Consider the following 24308-nt stretch of genomic DNA (forward strand, 5'->3'; position numbering starts at 1 on the left):
AATCTTTTCTGCTGTCCCAAGGAGACTGGCTGATATAGGACTGATTTAATAAGCACACCATAGCAACTCACCTCTCCCTGCGTGTGTGTGTGTGTTGTGGGTGGGGGTGGAGGGGGGTCTGTCTGTGTCCTCTGTTATTTGCTTTGGGGATTTATGGGCTGTTTGTGTGGTTTCAGCAAGTGCAAATTCAAGTTCAAGGTAGTGCTGTGTCGGTGTGTCGACTGTAGTGCACCTTATCAGCAATGCAGGCAGCATTCCGTGTGTGTGTGTGTATGCGTGCCATCAGCGATGCAGTTACGTGCCGTGAGTGCGTCATTGCTGAAGACCTTCATGGCCAGAAGAGCAGAGGGAGGTCAGAGTGGCCCTGAGAGAACAACACTGACACACAGTGACACACAGGGACCAACTGTTTCCAAACCTCTGTCCCTTCTTTCCCCTTCAAACACGTCTACACACTCTTTCCGGCGCCGTCTCCCCCTTTTTTTGTTATGTCACATACAAACAATCACAAGCAGAACATTATTCACTTTAGCTTTTATTCCTCTCTCCCTTTTTCTGACATACACCTATATACACACACAACTGGTATGGGGAGTGAGATGGAGTGTAAAAGTAATAAATACTGTATCCAGGTGAAGTTGCAGTCTGGTTGCAGTACACCAATCTGTCCAATGGAGGGCACTGTGACCCCATACAAAAACTGTAACCTCACTGAAGCAGCCACACTTTGTGCCTCCTGTCAATACATTTGAATGGAAATCCATTTACACTCTAGATTACACTAAACTACACATTGTTTTTAATACATAGAAGAGTAAAAATGTCTTTAATTGTGTTGGCAAATAAAAAAATCTACTTTACATTGAAGGTCTATGGTAGATTATTGTAATTGTTAGTTTAAAGTATACTGAAGTGTGTCATTCAAGCATCAACTAAATTATTAAAACTCAGAACATAGATTTGCAACGTGGTGTCACTCTAGAAATAATTGACTGGTCACTTAATATACTGCCTCATGTCAAATTTATCTGAACTCATATATTAAAAAAACTGCAGAGTGAGCCTGAATAATAAATAACAAGATGCCATGTTGTCAAAAATTTATGACAAAGACCCAGAATGTCCATTTAGTATTTATTAGATTAGTATGATAAGAATATGTGTTCAGGTAAATAATGAAAATTATTTTAACATGTAATGCAAATGTCTTTCATCAGGCAATAAACATGAATATATAAACTATTTATAATTCTGTTGCAAAGCAAAAATTGAGAAGTGTTGTAGTGAAACTAGTTCAGTTATTCAGATTTTTCTCCATAATTTTTATGATATAATAGCTTTTAAAAAGCAAAAATACTGTGATAATATGCAACTTTATCAGTTCAGATAATTTCAGGTGCAGTCACACTCTTCATACACGAGGGGTGCGCAAGTGAGCACAGTTTAGCCACGCCCATATGCCCTCCCCCTGCATCCTGGCCGTCCCACATCCTGCCCCCGTCCCCCCTCCTCCCTGCCCCACCCTGCCATCTGGTCCTTTTCAGACACACGCACACACACTGACTCATGCACGCACACAGTCAGGAATCTTTTCTCCTCATTTCCTTTCACAGTGAAAAACAGGATGAAGGGGCTCTTTCAGACCCGAGGTTACCGTGGAAACCCCCTTATTCTTCTTCTGTCAAACACACACACATTCTTAGTGACAGAATGTTGGACATTTAAAGTTTAAAGGGACCAAAGCTACAGCTGTCCTTCTGTCTGCCTCTGTTCTGGCCTTCTGTTTATTTTAGACAAAGAACGTTATGCCCCCTCTCTCTTCTCCTTTCTCGTCTTCTCATTTCACTTTTAATACTTTTAATACCAGTACTTCAAAATTCTTAAAGGGGAACTTTCTAAACCTGTGAACATAATGTATTCCTATTTAGTTTCCCTCAAACGTATTCAGTCTGTGTTGCTGTTAAGAGTTGGCAAAAGACTTGTTTGTGTCTTGTGCGTTTCTCTCTCCTGAGCAACCTCAGCAACTTTTCTTTTTTTTTTTCCAAAGAGCAGCTCACCCCCACAGAAACTGATGGTGAAACTTTAAACCCTCTCCTCTGCTCCAGTTTACACAATCCCCAGCCCTGGAATGTTGAATGGAAAAAGTTAGTTTAAAAGTTATATAAAATGAATGCTGTGCTTTTCTCCTGTCTTGCCACCAGAGGGCCCCCTGAAAAGCACCCTTGGCATTACGGATACACAAAAGAGCACATCATCTGAAAGCTTTTAGTGGTTTAAAAATAAACTGTAGTGCTCCACAAACAGGGAGTGGTGATGGTGGGATGAAAGCACTGCATGAAAAGAATGAAAGAGAGAGAGAGAGAGAGAGAGAGAGAGGCTATGAGTGAGGACTGAAACTGTTTTTTGAGTTGAGTGTTCAAGGATGAAAGTGTCTTGTTCTCTCTCTGTCTTTGTTTTATTAGCTCTGTCTTTCTTCTTTTTTTCCTCTTTCCATTCGTCTAATCCTTTTTTACTTTTCTTTCTCCAAGCCTGGCTACCCATCATCTTCCCCTCCACACATTTTCTCCTTTTAAGGAGTGAGGGAACAAGAGAGGAAGAGAGTGGGAGAGGGGGGGGCACTCAGGTCTGCTGACTGATAAACAGACTCCTCTTTGTGCAGAGAGACACACACACACATGCACGGATACACTTAGTTACATATTGACAGAGAACTCTGCATGAGTTGGCTCCTCATGATTCTTTGTACCCTTCCTTCGCCTCCTCTCCCCCTCCATCCCTCCGCCTTTTCCCCTTTCATTTCTTTTCTCCCTCCTGCTCCTAATTAAAAACAGAAGTTACAAATGGAAGAATTTTGTTTTTCTTTCATGACACACATGTGTATGCATGCAATGACACACACACACACACACACACACACACACACACACACACACACACACACACACACACACACACACACACACCACACATACATCCCCCTTTTTTCTCTCAGTGCCAAGCAGCTGTTGGAGAGATGGGGAGGTGGTCCAGGAAACGCTAAATGCGCGTGTGTGTGTGTGTGTGTGTGTGTGTCAGTCAGATGGGGTGGTAGTGATTAGTTTTCAGAAAAGGGTCCTTTTCTCTGAACAAGGGTCCTCTGAACAAAACATGTGGATGTCAGAACTCCACAAGTGTGTTCATATTTGCTTGAGTTGTGTGTGTGTGTGTGTGTGTGTGTGTGTGTGTGTGTGTGTGTGTGTGTGTGTGTGTGTGTGTGTGTGTGTGTGTGTGTGTGTGTGTGTGTGTGTGTGTGTGTGTCTGTCTGGTAACAGTTGTGTTCTGCCTCTGTCATCTCCTGTCCTCCCCAACAATGACTAAGTGTAACGTGGTGCAGTGTTAGATAGCCTCCACCAGAGGTGCCATAGGCTCATAAATGAAATGAGCCGGCTGTGCATGTGGAAAACACGGAGCAGCCATTTTACACTCTTGCACACCAGACCCCATTTTATGAATCAGCCATGATGTCAGCATAGACTGATTTCATTGGCTAGAGCGCAGCTGGCACTGTGGCTATTATAGCACAGATGTACACACACACACACACATGCTCACTCACCAGTTATCCATCTCTCTGAGACACACACACACTGACCTAGTGACATGATGCTGTCACTAGGTCACTAAGTCCCAGACTAACTGGATTATTCCTTATTTTTGATCATATACTGGCCAGGTTACACAGTCATCTGCGCTGCAGCATGTACACTTGTCTTTGTACAAATCTCCATGTGCATGTTTAACTGTGTATACAAGGGTTTGTTGTGCTTATGCTTCACTGATTTTAATATTTATCTTTATTTTTCTCACTCTTATCTTAAAAGATTTAATTTCCCTCATTTTCTAGATGGCACCATCTTAAAGAAGTTGATAATTTTAGTTTGTTATCAGTCTCCCCGTCAGTGTCTCTGTGTAAAGATGTTTATTTGTGACTGCCGGTCACATCCTTTGAGTTTCTTCCGGCCCTTCAGCTGTGTTTGTGTGCAGAGATATTTATGTTGTTTCCTCTCTGATGTCCTGGTGGGTTTTCCTACCCTGTGTGTGTGTGTGTGTGTGTGTGTGTGTGCGTGTGCGCGCGCCGGTTCACTTCCTGTTATGGTTTCCTTCTCTCAGCAGGGACTCTGGCTGGAGAGCTGGACACTCAATAGTTTTTATTCATGATAAGAAATGCACGCAGCTGATTACAGTGATATAACAGACATTACATATATATGGCAGAAGAGTTCAAACGGATCAGACTTCAAACTTGAGAAACGATGGTCGATTCTGATAGAAGAGTTTCATGAAGCTGACACTGAGTGATGCACTAGGACTTATAGAGGCCCCAGTGCACTGTCTGACTGACTGTTTTGTGTGTATGTGTGTGTACTCAATGAATGGCTAAATGGAGAGACGTGGAGCTCATTAAGAGGACAAGACTCGTTAACAGACTGTCCAACTTGGCCTCTCGCATGGAGACAAAGCCCTGTTTGACTGGACATATGGAAGGATGGACCGATGAATGAATCGGTTGTTATGCTGTAGTGGCTGTCTCCGTGACTGCGCGAATGAAACTATTTTTCATTAATCTAACAAAGTAGAGAAGGATGTGAATGGATGTCAGAAAAAGGGGGTTGAATGGGGTTAGGTAATCCTTATAGATGTGATTAAAGCAGATGTTAGAAATTCGCCGCAACATTTCATCTTTATTATTCAATATTTTGTGATTTCAGGCCAGATTGAGGCTTTATTATAGCTTCAGATGACATTATATGAGGTCATCACCTGGCTGTGGAAACTGATGGGCTGCTCAGCACACAGGGACTGATTTTGACTCACATTGTTTGTCTTTCAGATACAACGTGACAAAGAAGGTCAGCACACTCGTACTGTATGTGCTGTACCAGCGTTGTTTCTGGCTGTTTTCCAGACAACAATTCTTGTTTCCTGCCTTGTTTTTAAAGAGATAAGACGAGGACAAGGCCACAGAGAGACGAGTACAAAAATCTTACACAGAGAATTACTAGACCTGAAGAGGGAGAGAGAGAAATAGACGAATATCGGAGAGACACATATGTTCATAGTTTTTGAAACACAGAGATAAATGTTTTTTATGTACTGTGTTTACACAGTTTGTGTTCCATACCATATTTCTCTTCCCGGGTACCAAACAGTTACCTGTGCATTTAATATCATTTCAACTTATATAACAACTTATATTAATAGGTGTACGCTACTAACCCTGTATGAAAGTGATGATTGCCCTCGTTGTTGTATCGCCTGGCTAATCATGATATTCACTTTTTGTGCTGTATTTTCAGGTGACTGAAAAATTGATAAAAATAGGTTTAATACTATTGACAGGATCAAGTGTACAAGTGTGACATCCTCTTCTCCGCTGACCCTAGATATGATGTGCCTTTGTCTCTGTACAGTGGGCTCTAATGTGCTCAAACCCATGTGCTTGTTCATCTTGTCCAGTGCATATTCACCCCCCCACACACACACACATTGACACAGACCTGACCTTGTCAGAGCAAGTTAATGTGAAGTGTGTATGTGTTATAGTACTGTATATGCATGTGTGTAAGCTGACAGCAAACTTTAAATGCCTTCAGCTAACAAACGTCCAACCAAATTTACCATACCCCCACCACACACACACACACAGATATCTTTCCTCCAGTGTTAGAGCCATTTCATAGTAGTTCAGGCTTACCAAAGGCCAATGATGCAATAATCCTATCACCTCTGTGACACCATACAGTTGGGAAGGGGCAAAAAAAAAGTGAAGGCTGTGTCAAGTTTGTCTGTTGTTATAGCCATCACATGAGCCCTCTGTCCATAGCTCAAATCCACAGAACCCACCGATTTCACTACTGTCCTTCCGTCTGACATCGTTTCTATTCATAGCCAGCTGTACTAGTTATCTGAAAGTCACATATGTATATATGTAATTTCTAAGAAAGACCTCCCCTCCCATTTCTCTGTCCACCTCTCCAGCCAAAAAGGAGCAGGATGGTGGTGACGAGAAGACGCAGCTGCACAAGAAGAAGGTGAAGGAGCTCAAGATTATTGACGCCAAGACGTCACAGAACCTCTGTAAGTCCACACTTTGACATTTGATACCCCCATACCAATTTCATGGGAGTATCAAGTACATTGAATTAACTCCTTCACTGAAAAGTAAATTCTAAAGCACGCTCAACTAAATTACAGTTGGATTTAAATATGTTCTTTTAATTTCGTATGCTTGCAGCCATTTTCCTGGGATCGTTCCGTCTCCCCTATGAACAGATCAAGGATGCCGTCCTGGAGGTCAATGAGAAGATCCTAACAGAGTCCCTGGTTCAGGTACTGAGCTCAGATCTGCTCCAGAGTCTGTACACAAAGTAAATAAGCAGAATAGTATATCATGAGTAGTGACCATCACCATTGCAGAAATCTGGTTGTGGTACTGATCATTTAGATGAATAAGTAGCTTCATTCACAGTATTTATTTCCATTAATTTGTGTATTGGACATAAAGCATGTTTCAATATTAGGATAATTGCTGAAGAGTTTAGAAAAGTGGCTAATGCAAACACTAAATCACTTTGCACTGTGTGACCAATATGTCTGTGTTGTAAGACCCAATGTTTCTTTTCAATGAGAAGTTTCTCCCTATCCAGTTAATCTTGTGTGTTTTCTCTGTTATTACCATGTAGAACCTGGTCAAGCAGCTGCCAGCACCAGAACAGCTGAGTGTCCTGGGAGAGATGAAGGATGAATACGATGACTTGGCTGAGGCTGAACAGTTTGGCGTAGTGGTGAGATGAGACACACAAACCTAAAGCACACACAAACAAACGGCAAGTTTAATAGCTATTATTTGAATTGCCAGCTGACTTGAATGTGAATTGCCCCAAAGCAGCGAGGAAATCAGTGTGATGACAAATGAGGCATGAAAAATGCTGAGCGAGTGAGATAGAGTCATGCAGTTGTCGCTATATTAAAACACTGCCTGTTGAACACAGACTGCTTTGTTCAACTGTGGAAGGTGTCAGTAATGGATGAAGCCCCCCCCCTCACTCTCTGCAGATGTCCTCTGTGAAGAAGCTGATGCCACGACTCCAGGCCATCCTGTTCAAGCTGCAGTTTGAGGAGCAGCTGAACAACATCAAGCCGGATGTGGTGTCTGTGACGGCAGCGTGCGAGGAGCTCAGGCAGAGCAAGAACTTCTCCACGCTGCTAGAGATTATCCTCCTCCTTGGGAACTACATGAACTCTGGCTCTCGCAATGGAAAGGCATTCGGCTTCTCCATCTCATACCTGTGCAAGGTAATAGGAGGTGTAGCCAATCTACATACACACAAAGTGAAAACCAGCCTTTACTCTTACCTGTTGTGTCATTTCCTGAGGTCAAGTGTGGACATGCCATATGATTCAGTTTTATAGCAAGTGGTCAGGGGAGATCTAATGGAAGATGTGTATGTAGACAATAACATGTAGGGTTTTCCCCGTCGCCTTTTCAATAGTATCTAGGTATGTAATATCACAAATATACATATACATATACATATACACAGGTACAGGTGACACCATAGTCCCTTCATTAGTACACTGATGCTATCCAGACATGAACTCCTGATATCCTCCTGAAATTGTCCAGAGGGGCTAAATGTGAGGGTTAGGGTTTCTCACCTGAATCCTCTGGAGATTTTCCTGTTGTTCTGAATGTCCGACCCGAAGAATCTCCTGCTGCTTTCTCCATATGTGAAAGGCAAAGTCCAGACTTTCCAGTTGTCCTGATATTTTCCGGAGTTCATGTCTGAAAACGGCTAATCTTTGTGTAGCAACAAGAAATCTATAGCAGACATTTTGACTTGTCACAGAAAGAAAGGCCCACATCTTCCTGACAGCAATAACGATCAAATGAGACAGTATTTAATGTCATTATTTACACCTGTACTTTGCTACCTGCTGTGATAGTTTAAAATGTCTTCAGTAACAAAGGTTTATACCGTATTACATGTATTTAATGTAGAATAGACAAGAGACACTCAGATGAACAGTGCATAAATGCTGGAATTTTAAGCATATTTAGCACATATGGAAAGTGTAACACACTGACCGCACATACGTGCAGACATTGAATAACTTTTGATTGATTGACATCCCAGTCTACCCTTTTTAATCGATCCCTCTTCCAATCAGCTGCGTGACACCAAATCAGCTGATCTGAAGCAGACACTGCTCCATTTCCTCGCCGATGTGTGCCAGGAGCACTATCCTGATATCATGGGCTTTACAGATGATCTCATCCATGTGGAAAAGGCCAGCAGAGGTACATGGGTCATCTAACTGACCTCTATATGTTCATTTCCCCACAGTATCATTCACTATGACTAGAGTTTACACTCATATGGATCATACATATACATATTATTCACAGCAGGACTTTTATTCAAATGAAAAAAGCATATACTATGTCCATCTGTGTGGACATTAACATTTCCCTCCTGTCCCCAACAGTTTCTGGAGAGACGATTCAGAGGAGCATAGAACAGATGGGCCGTCAGATCAAGAACCTGGAGAAGGATCTGGAGACCTTCCCTCCTCCACAAAATGACAAGGACCAGTTTGCGGAAAAGATGTCTATATCCTCTTATTCTGTTCCAAATTTAATAGAATGTGTTCATTTACAATTCCAATACATCATAAGATACCATTTTTATGCCCTCTTAATTAACAGGCAGAGATAATGGTTCCGTGTTCCTTAACACAGTGTCTCCACAGTTTTGTGGTCATTGCCCATGAGCAATATGAGAAGCTGGATCTGATGCATAAGAATATGGAGAAGCAATATACTGACATGGGAGACTATTTTGTCTTTGACCCGAGAAAAATGTCTGCTGAGGAATTCTTCGGGGAACTCAACACCTTTAAGAACATGTTCCAGGTGCGTGAATGTTTTTCATGTGAATAAACAAAGTCTCATATCATTCAAAATGGGGGTGGTGTGGTTTTCAGTGTTTCCTGACCACACTCAAAAACATTGTTATGCATACAGTACAAAGGCTCACACACATGGAGTTGGGGAAGAAAAAGTCAATGAAAGATAATGTCAAACCCGGATGGGATAAAACAGGAGCCGGTGCACCTGTTTGTATTGACACAATAATGAAAGGGAGTGACTCCATTATATTGTCAGTTTATACATCAGCTGTAAATGTGCCATTGGGAGGTCTCCCTCTGGAAGTAACGTGTTTTACCAGTTATTATGGATAACTGCCATCCACTGAAGTGGATTTAAGTTTTGTTAACATACAAAAACATCCAACAGATCCATTTAACATCATGTATATTTTCTCCTTCTCAATTACTCTCCCCGACAGCAAGCAGTGAAGGAGAATCAGAAGAGGAGGGAGGCTGAGGAGAAGATAAGGAAGGCCAAGCTGGCTCGGGAAAAAGCGGAGAAGGAGAAGGAGGAGAAACAGAAAAGGAACAAGCTCCCCGACTTCAACACAGGTCACGATTTCTGGATCATATGTCTTTACCTGCATATGTGACTGAAAGACAGAGCAACTCACTCCACGTCTTTTCATTTTGTATTTCCCTCAGACTCCAGTTGGGGGCAGTCAGAGTCCACACTTTTATGGAATATTTGTGTGTGTGTGTGCGTGTGTGAAAGAGCAACCCATCAGTATTTATAGACCGGAGTTAATCTAATGTTGATGATCCTTGTTTTGAAGTAAACACATGACAAGGAAACTCCACATAAAGTGAGGAGGAGGCAAACAAAGGGTACGCAAGCAACTGCTTGACCTCTTTTCACTCCTCTGTCGAAAAAAGGGATTTGCCTCCATTAAAGAGAACTGAAAGGATGGCTAAATCTCTTTATCACCCAAAAACACGTTTCTTCCCCTCTATGAGATGCTGTTGTACTTTGTAAAACGCTTGCGGTACATTGTCCTGTGTAACAGACACACGTTATCGCACACTCATCCCTGTATACACACAGTTAAAACTCAAATCCTCCCTCGCAGACATTTATGCTCAGGCACTTTTTCCCCCTTTTCTCTGACTCTGACCTAGTTTCAGTACATTCCTCTTTTCTGTGGCTCCACTCAGATTCTCCTGGGACTCCACAGTCAAAATTTGCTAGAGCCCCCGTGTCTGTTTCTCAGTCAGGGTTTGTGTTAGAGAAATGTTGAGTTGGCCAAAGTGCGTGTGTTTTTTGAATCCCTTTTTAATAAAAGTCTTTCTGGCCTTTCTCCTACTTCTCCATGTTCCAGCTGGCTTCTCCTCTCCTCTCTTTCTTACTTTTGTTCCATCACTCCCTCTTGTTTTTTTCCCCTTTCCCTCCCACTCTGTCAGCCGTTCATTTAAAGGGCACTTAAAGACACAGCAACCCACTTGGAATATTTAGCCTCAGTGTCGGGGTAGACAGTTTCTGATAGAAAGTAAGATAGTCAAATTTCATGTTTATTCCCTAGAGGCATGTTCGAATGGAACATAATAGTGCTTCAAAGATGTGTGTGTGCGTGTGGATTCGTGGGATCATTTACATACAGGTGGTATATTTGACTGCCCCTGTTGCCTCGAGTCATTCAACACCCACATGCAAATCTGCCCTACACACACCTGTTCTTTGTTCCGTATTTGTTTATAACCTTTTACACAATGGTTGTTTTCAGCAGCCAGTCTCTCGCATGCTGAAAATCTTCACTGGTTCCCTGGCTCCCACTTATCCACTCACATACCCTTGCTATCTCATGAACTCTTAGAATGAGTAAACATAATGTCCCAGTTGTTGGCTAAACCCTGCAAGGTCAGTGTGTGTTTGCAGTTTGTGGCCCTGTCATTCCTGTGTGAGTCAGACGGACGCAGAGACACTCCACTCAGCAGGGCCTCACATGTGTGAGAGAATGTGATGATGGTTATTGGGAACAAACAGTCCTTCTGTTATACGTCATAGATTTATAACTTGAGATTGTTTTTAATAAGAGCTTTTACTCACATTGTGTGGCTCTTGGTAACACGGAGGATTCATGATTCAGTGTCTGAGACTGGCAGATGCCACACCCAAAGGTCCACATTCACCATCTGTGGTTAAAGTAAAATCTTTGCTCTAATTTGATCTGATGACTATTTCTTACCACTGTAATGAAAAAATCCTTTCTTGTTTGTTATATATTTTATCTTTGGACATGTGCCAAAGCTGTTTGGAAACCAACTATTCCTTATTTCCACAGCTAGGTGTCAGTACTGTCTGTAAAAGATTGTCTGAGGCTGTCTTTTCCTCTGAATGTGGGGGTGTGTGCATGTGTGATTTACACACCCATGCAGCTGCTAGTATGGGAATGGCCACCAGGAGTGCTTGTGCTCCACTCAGAAAGCAAGCGAGGTGGTAGTGAGGGGGGAGGGTAAAGGGAGGGAGGAGAGTAGGTCAGCAGATGCTCTTTTGGGGATTAGACTGTGTTGTCATCTCTCAGAAAAGAAGGTTAAGAGGAGGAGAGGAGAAAGGCACATGGTGAGAGAGGGAATCATATGGGATGAGCCAGGATGGCCTGATGTCTCACCCCCGCTGACTGTAGGAGAGGCACAATCCTGTCACATTAGAGAGATGCAAAATCTGCCCCAAGACTCATTTGAACTCTGTCTTTCCTTCTCATATGCTTTATCTTTTCCTCTGTTTTTATTCCATTATTTTGTTTCTATTTTATTTATGTTGTTGCTCCACCTCTCTTCTCTGTCATTTCTTTATCCATGTCCTCATCTGCTACTGTGTGAACAACCATTAGGGGTGCTATTGCTCCACACAACATTCTACCCTCCCCTGTGTGCGTGTGTATGTGTGTGCGCATGTGCGTTCAGTGTGTGTGCCATAGATTGGCTCCGCAGAGACATCTTCAACAGCTCATGATCTAATGCTATTACACTAATTCATTTGCCTTATGTTCTGTCTTCCTTCAGGCAAAACCTTGCTGTTTGTATCACGGTGTGTGTGTGTGTGTGTTGCATTGTTGCACTGAGTGAAGCCAGTTCAAACCTGATTTTGTATAAATTGTCAATAATATACCATTGTTTAAATGTCAAGTCCACAGAAAAATCATGTGATTTAACAAGTGCCCCCCTCACCATTACTTTTAAACTGTTACTAAGTGCTAACAAACCAAATTCTGTAAAACGTTTCTTTGATGTAAGAACACTCATAAATGTTTTCATCGAATACTGTTGCCCTCGGCCACAGTCTCATAAAAACAAAATAGAACTGCATAAGGTTGGAGAGTACAAAGGCCCCAGGACTTTCTAGTTTTAGTCGGGAGTTCAGCCGGTCAACAAGAAGTCTGTTTTATGCACAGCCAGGTCATTGTGTGGTCCCTCTACTGCCTACAGTACATTTTCACAAATAGGTTTGTGTGTCTCTGTGCTTCCACTCGTGGTTTAAGCCAACCATGTGATTAGTGTAAGAGGAAATGTGCCAGATGTGTTTCCCCAGAAGGCGGAAAACGTGGCCTACATCAATTTAAAGTGTGTATGCAGTTCCAGGACGTGGACATTGAGGGGTGTATGTGAGCTGTGCAAGGGCTCTGTGAATGTCTGAGAGACTTTCTCTGACGTGACAGGCGAGACCACTGGCCATCTGCTTCATGGCTTACTGCAGGATTAAACAGTGTGTGTGTGTGTATGTGTGTATTTGTGTTTGGGGGTTGGGAGGCGACGACATAAACCTTTAACCCCCAGCCCCACTGCCCCCTCGGTCTGTTTCAGCTTCAAATAGAAATAATTAAAACCATCTGCCTGAGCGCTGAGCTGTGCCACTGAATCTTGCCCACAAAACAAGCATGGCAACACTCACACAGCAGCATTACCATGGAGTACCCCCCTCTCTTGGTTTGGCCCCCACTCCTAATTTAAGGCCACCAGCCACTGAAGCTGTGCAGAGAATATTGATGTAAACAAACACACAAACAACAAGGCCACCCATACAAACTGTACTTGCACACCCACTGAGATATAAGGAGCCTTTCATCTGTAAGCTACAATCTTATTCTATAGTATTTTAATGTTTATGTGCAGGTATAGTCTTTGTGTGTGCGTCTTTCCAATAAGGGTGTGTTTGTGTTTAGCCCCCTAGCAGTGACGCTAGCTGAGCTAGGTCACTGCCTATCTGGGTTAATATAGCTCATTTGCTCAAGTGGCCACGTGGCTGGTAAATGACCTCCTGCCTGCATGTGTGTTGGTGTGTCTGCTAGATGTGTGTGGAGGATTTAAAAAAAACAAACACCAATCACTGCTGTGTGGGAGGGATAGAAAATGTGTGTGTATTTCAGAGAAGGTAGTGTGCGTGTTGGTTTGTGTTGATTACTCCTGTGGTTGATGATGCATTCCTGATTTCATGTTTTGTTGCTGTTTACAGAGGGTGATGAAACTGGTATCATGGATGGCCTGTTGGAGGCGCTGCAGTCCGGTGCTGCTTTCAAGAGAAAGAGAGGACCCCGGCAAGCAGGTACACATACACAAGCAGAACTGTAGATCCCCACGAAACATGTGGATGTTTCAAAGTGTCATGTCTCACTTGATTTACAGATTTCAATTCTTTATGCACATTTATGGCATGTGTACAATCCTGAAACACATGTACCATATGAGACCAATTTCTTCCTCTTCCTCGCTGTCTCTATATTTCTGTCAATGCACAGCAGCAGATATGTTTGTTTTCCTGTCTCTGTTCCACATGTTTCATGGCTCAGAGACTGTGAGATGTGGTAGGTATTCGCTGACCATGGTTAGCATGCCTCAAATCCAATTCTACGAGGAGCTGGTATAACAAAAAAAGAAGAGGGGAGGGTGCCAAGGGTTAGTGTGGGCAGCAAGATACTAAGAAGGGGAGCGACTGATGAGGGTGTGGTCGCAAAATAGGAACATATAAGAGAAATATGAATGTTGAGCCAAGGAGGGTAAACCAGTGTGGGAAGAAAGTTGAAGGAAGTGAGATCACTGAGTGAGACAACACATATTTCATATGAAGTCCCCCTCCTCTCAAAAATCTCTTTTTATTATTGATACTTCATTTGAAAGTTTGAGGCTATGAGTCTGAGTCCATGTTTTTAATTCATCTTATGGTGAAGGAGAGAGTTTGACCTCAAGGCTACATCAATACTACTGCAGTGTTTTTCTTCATTAGAGAAACTATTTCATAGTTAGTAAGACATAGTAAGAAGGCAATCATGGTCCGATATACAACTTACACAAGTGTGATGTGAAAAACTGGAAATCACCTGTGCACATACCCTGAGTATGGAAGTAATTCAAACTTGTTTCACATCGTTTTCTCGAAAGGTTTGAATCCACAGCTCACTATAAAATGATTTTAGAATCTGTTGAATCACAGTAATTTAACTTTCTATTTTATCTGTGTATTAAAAGGTTTTCAGAACATACTCCTCATCTCATCCCCAGCCTGTATTGATTTTCATTCAGGCAACGTAATTCAGTTTGTCAGCTCATAGAGATAGGCCATTAATCTGTTACTTCCTCTGCTAAATCCAGCTGCGTTTATTGGAGACTAGACAGTTTTTCTCTCTCCCCTTTTAGTTTAAAAAAAAAAAAAAAGCCACATTTAGTAGATATGACCAAGCAGATGAAAATGAGGTCAAGTGAGCTGTTGGGATGTATGGAACATGATTCCTGGTGTTAGGGAACTCGTGTGGAACCATGTGAGTGGGAAAGATTCCCATAGCCATTAACTCAGAGCGAGAGAGACTTTGTATGTGTGTGTATTAACACACGTGTGTGGGTTGCATATTCACACATAAGAGAGGTTGGGGAAGAGTGTGTGCAACCCAATCCCTCCGTCAATAGAAGCCAGATGTGAAGCGGTGATCCAGAGTGGAATAACTAAAGGATCTTTCTCTTGCCTGCTTTCTCTCTTGCTCTGTTTCTTGCTTTCTTTCTGTCCCTCTAGCTTGTTTTCTATCTTTTGTAATTTTCCATTACCGTAAAACAGAGCTTCTGCCACACTGAGAAATTATTGCAGTTAACAGTTGTTAGTACAAAAGGCTCAGACTCGTCACCACTAAACTGAGTCAGACAACAGCAAGAGGAGGGAGCAGAGGAAGGAGACCTCTATGACTAAGAATGGGGCCCATTTGAGGGCTCAGTCAGTCACCCGTAATACTGTTTGGCCACCTCACACTCCTAACAGGAAATACCTGAACATGTGTGTGTGTGAGACAGAGAAAGGGCGCGCGAGCCTTCCTCCCTACGCATACTGGTCTGTGGTAGGAAAGTGGCCGTATGTATCACATTTCTGCTCACTACCTCCTCCAGTCTGCTCTCCTCCACAGCCTTTTCATCCCTGTTTTTCTTTTGCCCAAGTTTAGTGTTTTCCTTGGCTCATTAGAAGCTTGTGAAATCACGCTGGGATTTTTTTGGGCAATCGCAGATGTGTTAGAAGTTTATATTTTCTTCTCTAATGTTTAAAGGCCATTCCTTTTAGAGTTGCCAGCTCTGCTTCTTCCAGCCAGGAAGGGCTTCAAGTCTTTCACCCACACAATAGGATGGTGTCTTCGTGCTTGTGACTGTGCATGTTTGTTTGAGTCTCAATTAAGTAAAGCCAAAGTAGGAGGAGGCACATCCTGACTTTGGATCAACTGATACATATCATGCACCAGTGCGGCGACAGGCAGCCTCAGTCAGCAGGCTGGAAACCACTGCTCCATCCAGCTCATGTACACAGGGAGAGTATTTGTAGTGTTTGCCCCATAATGTGTAGAACATCTATAAAATGTGGCTAAAGAGAATTAGATCTGGAGAAAAGTTACCGTTAATTTGTTCTGTGCTTGTTTTATAGCAGAGCTGGGGAATCTTCTTACTCACGAGGACCATTACAATTGTTGAAATGAACACACCATGACCTAATGCAATGACTAGAACTGCATCAGTGACTGCATCAGAACTGCCCACAGTTATTTGCTCTGCAACTCTAAACAATTTCACTTTGTATGTTGCAGCAGCTTTACAGCGACAGTGAGGCTCCTTCACAAATTCGCCTTCTGAATTAGGTTTCAGCTTCTTCACTACTTAACTAGCTTACTCACCACAAAACTGCACAATTGTCTCTTTCAGAATATAAACAAGCAGTCTTGTAAAAGGTACTTGTTTGGCACCAAACTGCCGAAGATAATTAACTTTAATCAGCGTTTGTCCTTGTAATGACACTCAAGGTTTCCCCTTTTCATCACTGCGATAGCTTCCTCGTAAACTTGGCACACTGGTTTCTCCCTCCCTTGTAAAACACAACATCCCACATCTACTATTAGTTATGTGCCGTCACCATGATGTTTGTCAGCTATGACACTTAACAACTAAGTTACATTCACCATGACTGTGACCTGAAAGACAAACAGACAGAAGGGACCAACCTGAAGGAAATGTTCTACTATTTAAGTCATGTGGGCTGTTTGTGGCCCGGACGTCAGACGTTCCCCCACCTCTGTTGTATAAGTACATAACACAGTACAATAACACAGCTGTGGTTAAAGGTGATTAATGTTCTTACCATTTTATGGAAAAGATTTACATTGCTTTTCTATACATGAAAACATTTGAAGCTGGTAATATAGTAATATAGTTTTTGGTAATATAGGTTTCTCATCTTGCCCTCCAATGATTGTAAGGGATAATGTCACCAGCACTAAAGCCAGTTAAACCAGTTGCTCATTGTTCCTCGTTCTTATTACGTTTCCATGCAGTTAAAACACAATTTATTTAAACTCTTATAGATCAGGTGTCACATAATGGCACTACAAACACAAAACACAGGTTCATCCAATTGAATGATTTATAAATAAACATATAAGTGGAGGCAAACAAGGAAAATAACCTATTAAATCAAAATGAAGTCATTTGTTAAAACATAAGGTTTAGCTTCCTGATATTCCAACATAATTCCCCTGCGCATGAAAAACAGGTGCTAGTGCCAGGCTGGTTTATTCATTTATTCATTTTTTGAATGCATGTCATAAGCTAATTCGGTTTGCATTTAAGCTAAGTGAAGTATTAATTGGGAATAATATTAGTGGTTAGTAATATTAGGTGAAAGTTTACCTTATACATACTAATGCTTATAATCTGGGTCTTAAAAAGCCTTTTTAAACCTGCATTTTCAATTAGCTGCAAATAACTAATTATATACATTAATAACCTTACTCATAGTATATTACATTGAAACTCACTCCCTGAGTCATTCTAGGTGCCTTAACATCTGACATTACATTTTATTATACTATATGATACGTTATGTATAAAGTTTGTTGAAAGTTAATGGGTGTCTGGATTTTGAATCGCATAAATGACAGAAGAAATAAAGTTACACAAGTGATTACTGCTAATATATTTATGACTGTGCCTTCAAAACACAAGCAACATTTTCTATTTAATCACATACATTGTTTTATTTAACTTTTTTCCCCTGTGGGGCTTTTGATTGCCATTGTGCATGTAATGGCCTTCATTACACGAAGTGTGTCCCTCCTCTTTGTCTTCGTCCCGTCACAGCTGTGGCGACTGCAGACGTCACCAACTTGCTGTTAAAAGCCGACTGAGGGCTCACTGAGTGTGTTGTCATGCTCATTGTGTAACAGCAGTGTGACTGAATGCAAAAGTCACGAGGCTGCAGAAGCTCCCACCTTTGACCTGTACCTCAGTTCACTGTGTGTGTTTTTGTGCTGGTTGTATAGAATAAATAGACGGCACGGGGGATCCTCAGCTGTCTACCCACCGTCTGTCTAGCCCCCCCTACACAGACACACACACACAGATGCCCACATGCCAATACAAAGACAAACATGGATGACGTTTGCATACCAATACACATGCCAACACGCATATTACGTTCCAGAGGACAGACAACCTTGCATATTTTTTGCTTTAGATTCTGATCTCAATGTCTCTTCATGTCCTTTTGTATGAATCCAGACTCGTCAGCTTGGCTACATTTGGCTAATTCATGCGTTTGTGTTCTAAAAGCAATTGAAGTGAAGGAATGACGTGTCTAAACGCTCACTATAGACACATCTGCTGGGTCTTGACCCTCGCTCAAACAACCAATCACAGTAGCAACAAGTTGACAAAGCAGTAGTCAAAGGAAAGGGTGGGGGAGATAAAGGGGTTAGCAACAATAGAGGCACACGCTGCCTCTGCAGACAGTCTGCTCTTACAAAAAAAGAAAAAGACCCCTACAAAGATCTGTGCTTTCACAGATGTCCACACACACACACACACACACACACACACACACACACACACTTGCGTGCGCACACACAACAGAGCTAATTCAGACCAATAGGAGAGCACTCATCAATCAAACCATTCATGAAGAAGATTTGTTGTCCTGTGCTTCCTCTTCTTAACCCTCACAGAGATCATTCAGACCATCAGACCACGTATATGTGCCAGTTTAGCACATTCAGTGACATACTGTGAAATGTATTCTTGCCCATCAGTATTTACCCAGAGACACAAGCCTCTAGTGGTGTTAGATGACGTCACTCTTTCCCACAGTCCTCTAGTGCAGAGCAGCAGCAGTGTGTTCCCCGGTGTAGCCTGAAGAGGGCGATATGAGTCTCCGCTTAGCCGGAGACACAGATGAAGATCTAGCCTCCATCTGCAGACACACCATCATGCTAGTGGAGGCACTGTCACCACCACGTGACTGCTGCGGAGTGTGAAGACGGCTGCTTCCTCGTCATACACACGTCACACCATGCTGATTTCACTGTCATTAGGTATCTGTTATAATCTGTGATCAAAGAAGAGCTGAGCATTCTCTGTATTCTTCAGCATTGAAGCAACAATCTTGTCTTCTCATCACAAACAGCTCTACTCTTGCTCGTCTGCTAATTCCCTCCTCACGCTGCTCCTTGTTTCTGTGTTTTCCCCTCTTAAGGGCAGCGCACGTATACTGTAACAACAAAGCGTTCTTTCCGTCAGCAGGCAGTCATTATGCAGTCCCCTGGTGTGTAATTTGTTACAGATGATATTTTAACTACACTCTTTGTGCCCCTGATCGACTCTCGGCCTGCAAACTCACTCATTCACTCTTACACACGCCAGTAAACAGACCCAAAAACAGTCTTTCAACAATGGATCTTACGTCTCATCATCATGGTTATGTTCTTAGGCTTTAAATAGCTCCTTCCAGAGCCACACAAAATTTGGTCTAGGGCCCCTCTAAATAATTAAAACTGGGATAATTTATTGCGTCAATCACTTCTGAAAGTTTAAAGGTTATGCCACCAAATTTCCAGTGGAGCCAGAATGCTGGAGTCATTCCTTCAAAGATGATTCTGCTTATGGTCTATATTTTTCTTACTACATCCAGCAGATGCCATATTAACTTCTGTTTTGAGTAACACTAGAAACTCAAGTGTCTTGGTTGATTTTGGGTGCCTTTTATTACTTGAAGGAAAAATGTAAGTATATATCACAATTGACCCATTTATAAATATTACAAATTACTGGTCTTAGACTTAGGTCACACTCTCCAAGGGCAGGTAAAGGTAGAGTGGGTCGTCCACTAACTAGAAGGTTGGTGGTTCGATCCCTGGCTCCTCCAAGGTGTCTTTGGGCAAGACACTGAACCCGATATTGCCCCCTGATTGCTGTACCGGGGGTGGTTGATGTGTGATAGAGAAAGTGCTGCACATAGATAAACTGTTTATAGTATAATAATAGGATACAAGTACAGAACATAATAGTTTTTTTATTTTTTCTTTCACTCATGTGTTACCAATGTAACAAACTGCCTGTTTCGGAGCTGTTTGTTACGTCATGTATCTGCTCCTGAGGCTGTTTGAGTTCCTGTATTTTAACTATATATTTAAATATAGAAAGACATTTTCCTGTCTTGACGTTAATCTGCAGGTTTCTGTCTAAACTTTTCCCCATGCTGCTTCCAACACAACAACCCTCTGATCCTGACTCTTATCCTCCTCCATGTCTTCTCCCTCGAGAGACAGAGGAGAGGGATGTGAGAGGAGAGGAGCTGGGTTGACAGCCTTTTGAAGAGCTTTTCTCTGCAGGGTTGGTTTTTTTTAGGACGCGCTCGGCACAGCGCAAATACATGTAGAGCAACACCCACGCTGGCACACACACATACTTGCGCTCTCTCTCTCTCTCTCTCTCTCTCTCTGTTTTTGGGTCAATTGCATAATTTCTAATTAATAAGTTTATGAGTGAGGGAGAGGAGCTTTGGAACGGGACGGAAATAGATGTGGACGCATGTGAGAGGAGACTGAGAAAGAGAGAAAGCGTTCCCAAGTGTTGGTGTTGACGATGGGGAGAAATCTGCGTCTCTCTCTCTCTCTGTCTCTCAGAGGAAAGAGTTGGAGGTGATAGTTTGACACCCCAGCTGATCAGTCCAGCTGAGCCTCACATAGAACCGAGACAAGTCAACTGTGAACATGATCCTCCTTCTCCTCTCTCTCCCCAGACTCAATTGTGTCTTTGTCACAGCTCATTCTGGAGACCTGCTCGGTAACTGTGTGTTGGGCTATGTGTGTTATGTGTGTGTTGTTTTTTGTCGTCCATCAGAACCATGCGACACGTCTGCTCCCATGGTTCATTTGCACGTGTATTTCTTTTGGATTGCATTGTGATGTTGATTTTTTTCTGTGTTAATGATACTAAACTTTTTTTAACATTTAATTCAGAGCATCTTCTGCTTGAGGAGTGAGGAGCTCTTAAAATAACAGCAAACACACAAACACAATCTCCCACTGACCTATATAATTCAAAATGGCCGCTGCCGCACAGCTGTCCTCCCACACAGCAGGATGATAAGAGTGGTAAAGGGTAGAGTGAGGGAAAGAGAGGTAAAAGCTTGTGTGTGTGTGGCGGAAGAGGATGGAACAGTGAGCAGGTAGACGAATAAAAACGACAGCATCTTAAGGGCATAATCCATCGCACTGTTTCTCTCTCTCTCTCTCTCTCTCTCTCTCTCTCTCTCTTCTTCCCTCCCTGTGCATCTCTAATCTCTCTTCACCACATCCACTGTTCCCCTGTGATCTATCCCACTACTTATTCCTGTCATTCCTCACGGCTCATTCCTCCTCTCCCTCCGTCTCTCCATCTATGTTTGTCTCATTTTCATTCATCGCTGCATCTTTAATCCTCCCACAGAATGAATCATCCAACTCCTCATGGTGTTTCAGCCTCTGCCTTATCCTTCTCCTTCCCTCCTTACTTTAACACACTCACTATCTCCAGTCCTACTTTTCTTACTCCATTTGTTTCGTTCCCCTTTTCCTAATCTCTTCGTTAAGCTCATACGTAGGTCTAATCTGACTATAGCAGTGAATTGCCCCACATATCAATCTGATTCACGCACATACACGACCACGTCATTTGTGTTTTTATGTTAAATTATAAACACATTTGACCAAAAGTCTTGCATCTAAATTCCAGGTGGACATCCTTGTTCTATGACACCTCTTTTTCATCCTGACACATTTGTACTCTTTGTGTGCCCACTTGCTTGGGGTGAATCCTCCAGGCAATATCCTGCTGTATTCTCACATGGGGTCACTCAGACATTTATCCAGAGTTTTTACTAGGTGCCTGGCAGGAAAAACTCTGGAGAATGTCCGCATACGGCCCCTCCAGATCATTTCAGGAGATCTCCCAGAGTTCAGTGCATGTCTGAAAGCAGCTTATAATATCCTCAGAGCCTCACACTTGCTCACAGTGTGTTTGCAGCCTCGTGTGTGTTAACATATTGAAGTGGTGATGCTGTATGTTTAACCGACAAGCCTAAAGTCTTTTTTGCACGTGCATCAGATATGTCACTTTATGGCATGCGTTGACATACCTGTATGGATTTGTCGCGATGAACTATTTCTGTAACTTATCGTCATGTCCTATTTTGTGTGTCTCACTCTGTCTTTCTCTTCCTCAGCCAACCACCGACGAGCTGGTAATGCAGTGACCAACATCCTGGCCAAAGAGCTGATGCAGGAGGACAAGCCTTCGTTCAGTAAAGTGACGGCAAAGAAGAGCAAGAACGAGGAGAAAGAGGAGCCTAAACAAGAAGGAGCCGAGTCGCTAGAGGAGTTACTGGAGGCTGCTCCCACTCGCTCTAATTAGACAACACATGCAGAATGTTTTTACTCACTGAGAGGGTGATATACAGACAAAGATATATTTCGGAGGCATTCCAACGGGCCAACATCGATCTGAGATTATTTTACAGGGGGGAAAAAAGGCCTGTGTTTTTCTGACCTTTGTCTTAACAGGAGCATCTTTATGGGTAGCGCTGTCTGTGTCTTCTGTGAGGACGGAGAGAGGCAGAGGATGAGGGCGGGGCTCTCACCTCAGATCTTGGATGTCCCTCATCAACCTTTCGATCTTTGCCATTGTCATGATAATATTAATTTGCTTTTTTCAGCATGTGCACATATCTGTTTATGTATTTTTTTTTCTGTTTCCCTTCCTCCGTATTTCTGCTTCTTTCACTTCACCTGTCGTTCATCAAAGGGCATCTTGAGAAATTCCAAAGACTTAACTCAGGAGGGATCCACCCATTGTGTTGTGGTTATTTCCAAATTCCAAATTAAGATTGGGAACGTCTGGAATTTGGCAATATCCTGCAGGTGCTTCATAGTTTTCTCTGGATGTTTCAGCCACAAGCAGTTTGCGCTTTTTGATTTATAATTTTTTTTTTTTACATACAACAAACTGTGTTACATCTGTCTTATATACTGTACGTTACTGTTTGAAAATGTTAATCATTTTTCCTGTATTGTTGATGAAAAAGTGCCAACCAATAGAAATCCAGTCTTGTCAATTCCCTTCCTGGTTTTGTCCAGTCACAGCTTGCACTGCGGTGGTGTGTGGACCAGTCAGACAGTAGTCGTCACCTGGGTGAGTTTTCGTTTTGTCTGCATGTATGAGTTGGGATGTTGAGGATTAATTTACATAAACATGTCTTAGATGTGTTGCCACAAATGCACACAACGGTAAAGAAAACTTTTCATCCATGAACATTAATGTTCTCATAAATCCTACACGGTGAAGTAAAGTTAGGGGAGAAAGTTCTTTCACAGTCACTTAAACCAAAAAAACTTTAAAAAGGGTGTTTCCGTACAAAACCTAGTCTGAGGAGTTTGCGTGCCTGTGTGTTCGTGTATGAGAATGACTGTGTGTGTGTGTGTGTCAGAAGTATAAGCCGCCTATATTTAGCCTTGTGTGTACAATCGACTCCCTACAAGTGTCTGTGTTTGTGCATGTAGGCTAGAGTGCGCGTGTGTGTTGCCATCTGTAATTACTGTACGGTACCGACCATGCTGTCAGAAATGTTAGGTTTCACAAACAGCTTTGTGGTCGTTCTGCTGAGGATATAGCACACTGGAAAACTGCCCAAAAACTGCTGAGACAAGTATGTGTTCAGTTGTGTGTGCGTGTGTATGTGCGTGCGCGTGTGTTCACCCTCCTCCCCTCCCACTGAACTGCAGCAGAAGTTGCTGAATGTCTGGCCTTGCTTCCATTGGTATTCAGCAGGCGGCAGCAGACATGTTGCCATGATGTGGCGGTGTAATATCTGACAGGAATCCTGAGAGGTGATGTCAGCTGCTCCACACAACATTTATATCTATGCAAACACAATAGTGTGGCGTGCACGCTCTCGCCCAGCCAACCTCAGGACGTAAAAACCACTGGGCTGACTTATGTGATCTATTATCAACCCGCTGACTCGAGATCAGTGCGTGGTGTTGCCGAGGAAAAGCTCGATAGCTGCAGAAGTTTCCGAATTTTAGGAATTTTTAAAAATCGCAACACCCCAAGTGATAACATGACATTTCCATATATATTTGAATGTCTGGAGGAACTGGCACTTAACATATACAAATAAATGAGCTTCTTTAAGAACAGCGGGAGGAGAAATCTTTGTTCTGATCTCGTGCTTTAGTCTCATACAGTAACACTGATTTATAATTGGGTGCAAAACCCCATAGACCACTGCACCCGCTCTTAAGTACAAAATATGCCTTAGCTTAAACCAGAGAGAGAAAATGAAAAGGATATCACAACATCACTGGAATATTTTTTTGCTTTTCTTTTTTAAATTTGAGTCATTCCTTTTGCTCCTAAATTCTTTTTTAAGAGAATGTTTTCTATGTGAATTTTTACAGTTGATTGTTTTAATGTATTTGATTGTTTTCTCCGAGATTTCCCTATGTACACAGAATAATGCACATAGTCGTTCTGTTTGCTACACAAAACTTATTAAAAAATGTCTCAAGAAA

The 24308-nt window shown here is 42.4% G+C and overlaps 1 protein-coding gene across 3 annotated transcripts in view; it reads left to right on the plus strand.

Annotated features, from left to right (window-relative positions):
* LOC118112086 (protein diaphanous homolog 1) overlaps positions 1–24308 on the plus strand; it is a 92230-nt gene extending 67922 nt beyond the window's left edge. For 2 of the 3 annotated variants that reach the window (XM_035161087.2, XM_035161086.2), the window contains 10 exons: positions 6019–6117; positions 6275–6369; positions 6723–6824; positions 7096–7335; positions 8212–8341; positions 8530–8654; positions 8792–8956; positions 9393–9525; positions 13421–13510; positions 21962–24308. In XM_035161087.2, the coding sequence (XP_035016978.1) occupies positions 6019–6117; positions 6275–6369; positions 6723–6824; positions 7096–7335; positions 8212–8341; positions 8530–8654; positions 8792–8956; positions 9393–9525; positions 13421–13510; positions 21962–22149 (1367 nt within the window). In that variant the 3' untranslated portion in view covers positions 22150–24308. Of the gene's footprint in view, positions 1–6018; positions 6118–6274; positions 6370–6722; positions 6825–7095; positions 7336–8211; positions 8342–8529; positions 8655–8791; positions 8957–9392; positions 9526–13420; positions 13511–20497; positions 20542–21961 lie in introns of all 3 variants that reach the window. The other variant, XM_035161089.2, reaches the window with a different exon arrangement.

Source organism: Hippoglossus stenolepis, chromosome 7 (genome assembly GCF_022539355.2).
Source record: "Hippoglossus stenolepis isolate QCI-W04-F060 chromosome 7, HSTE1.2, whole genome shotgun sequence".
NCBI lineage: Eukaryota > Metazoa > Chordata > Actinopteri > Pleuronectiformes > Pleuronectidae > Hippoglossus > Hippoglossus stenolepis.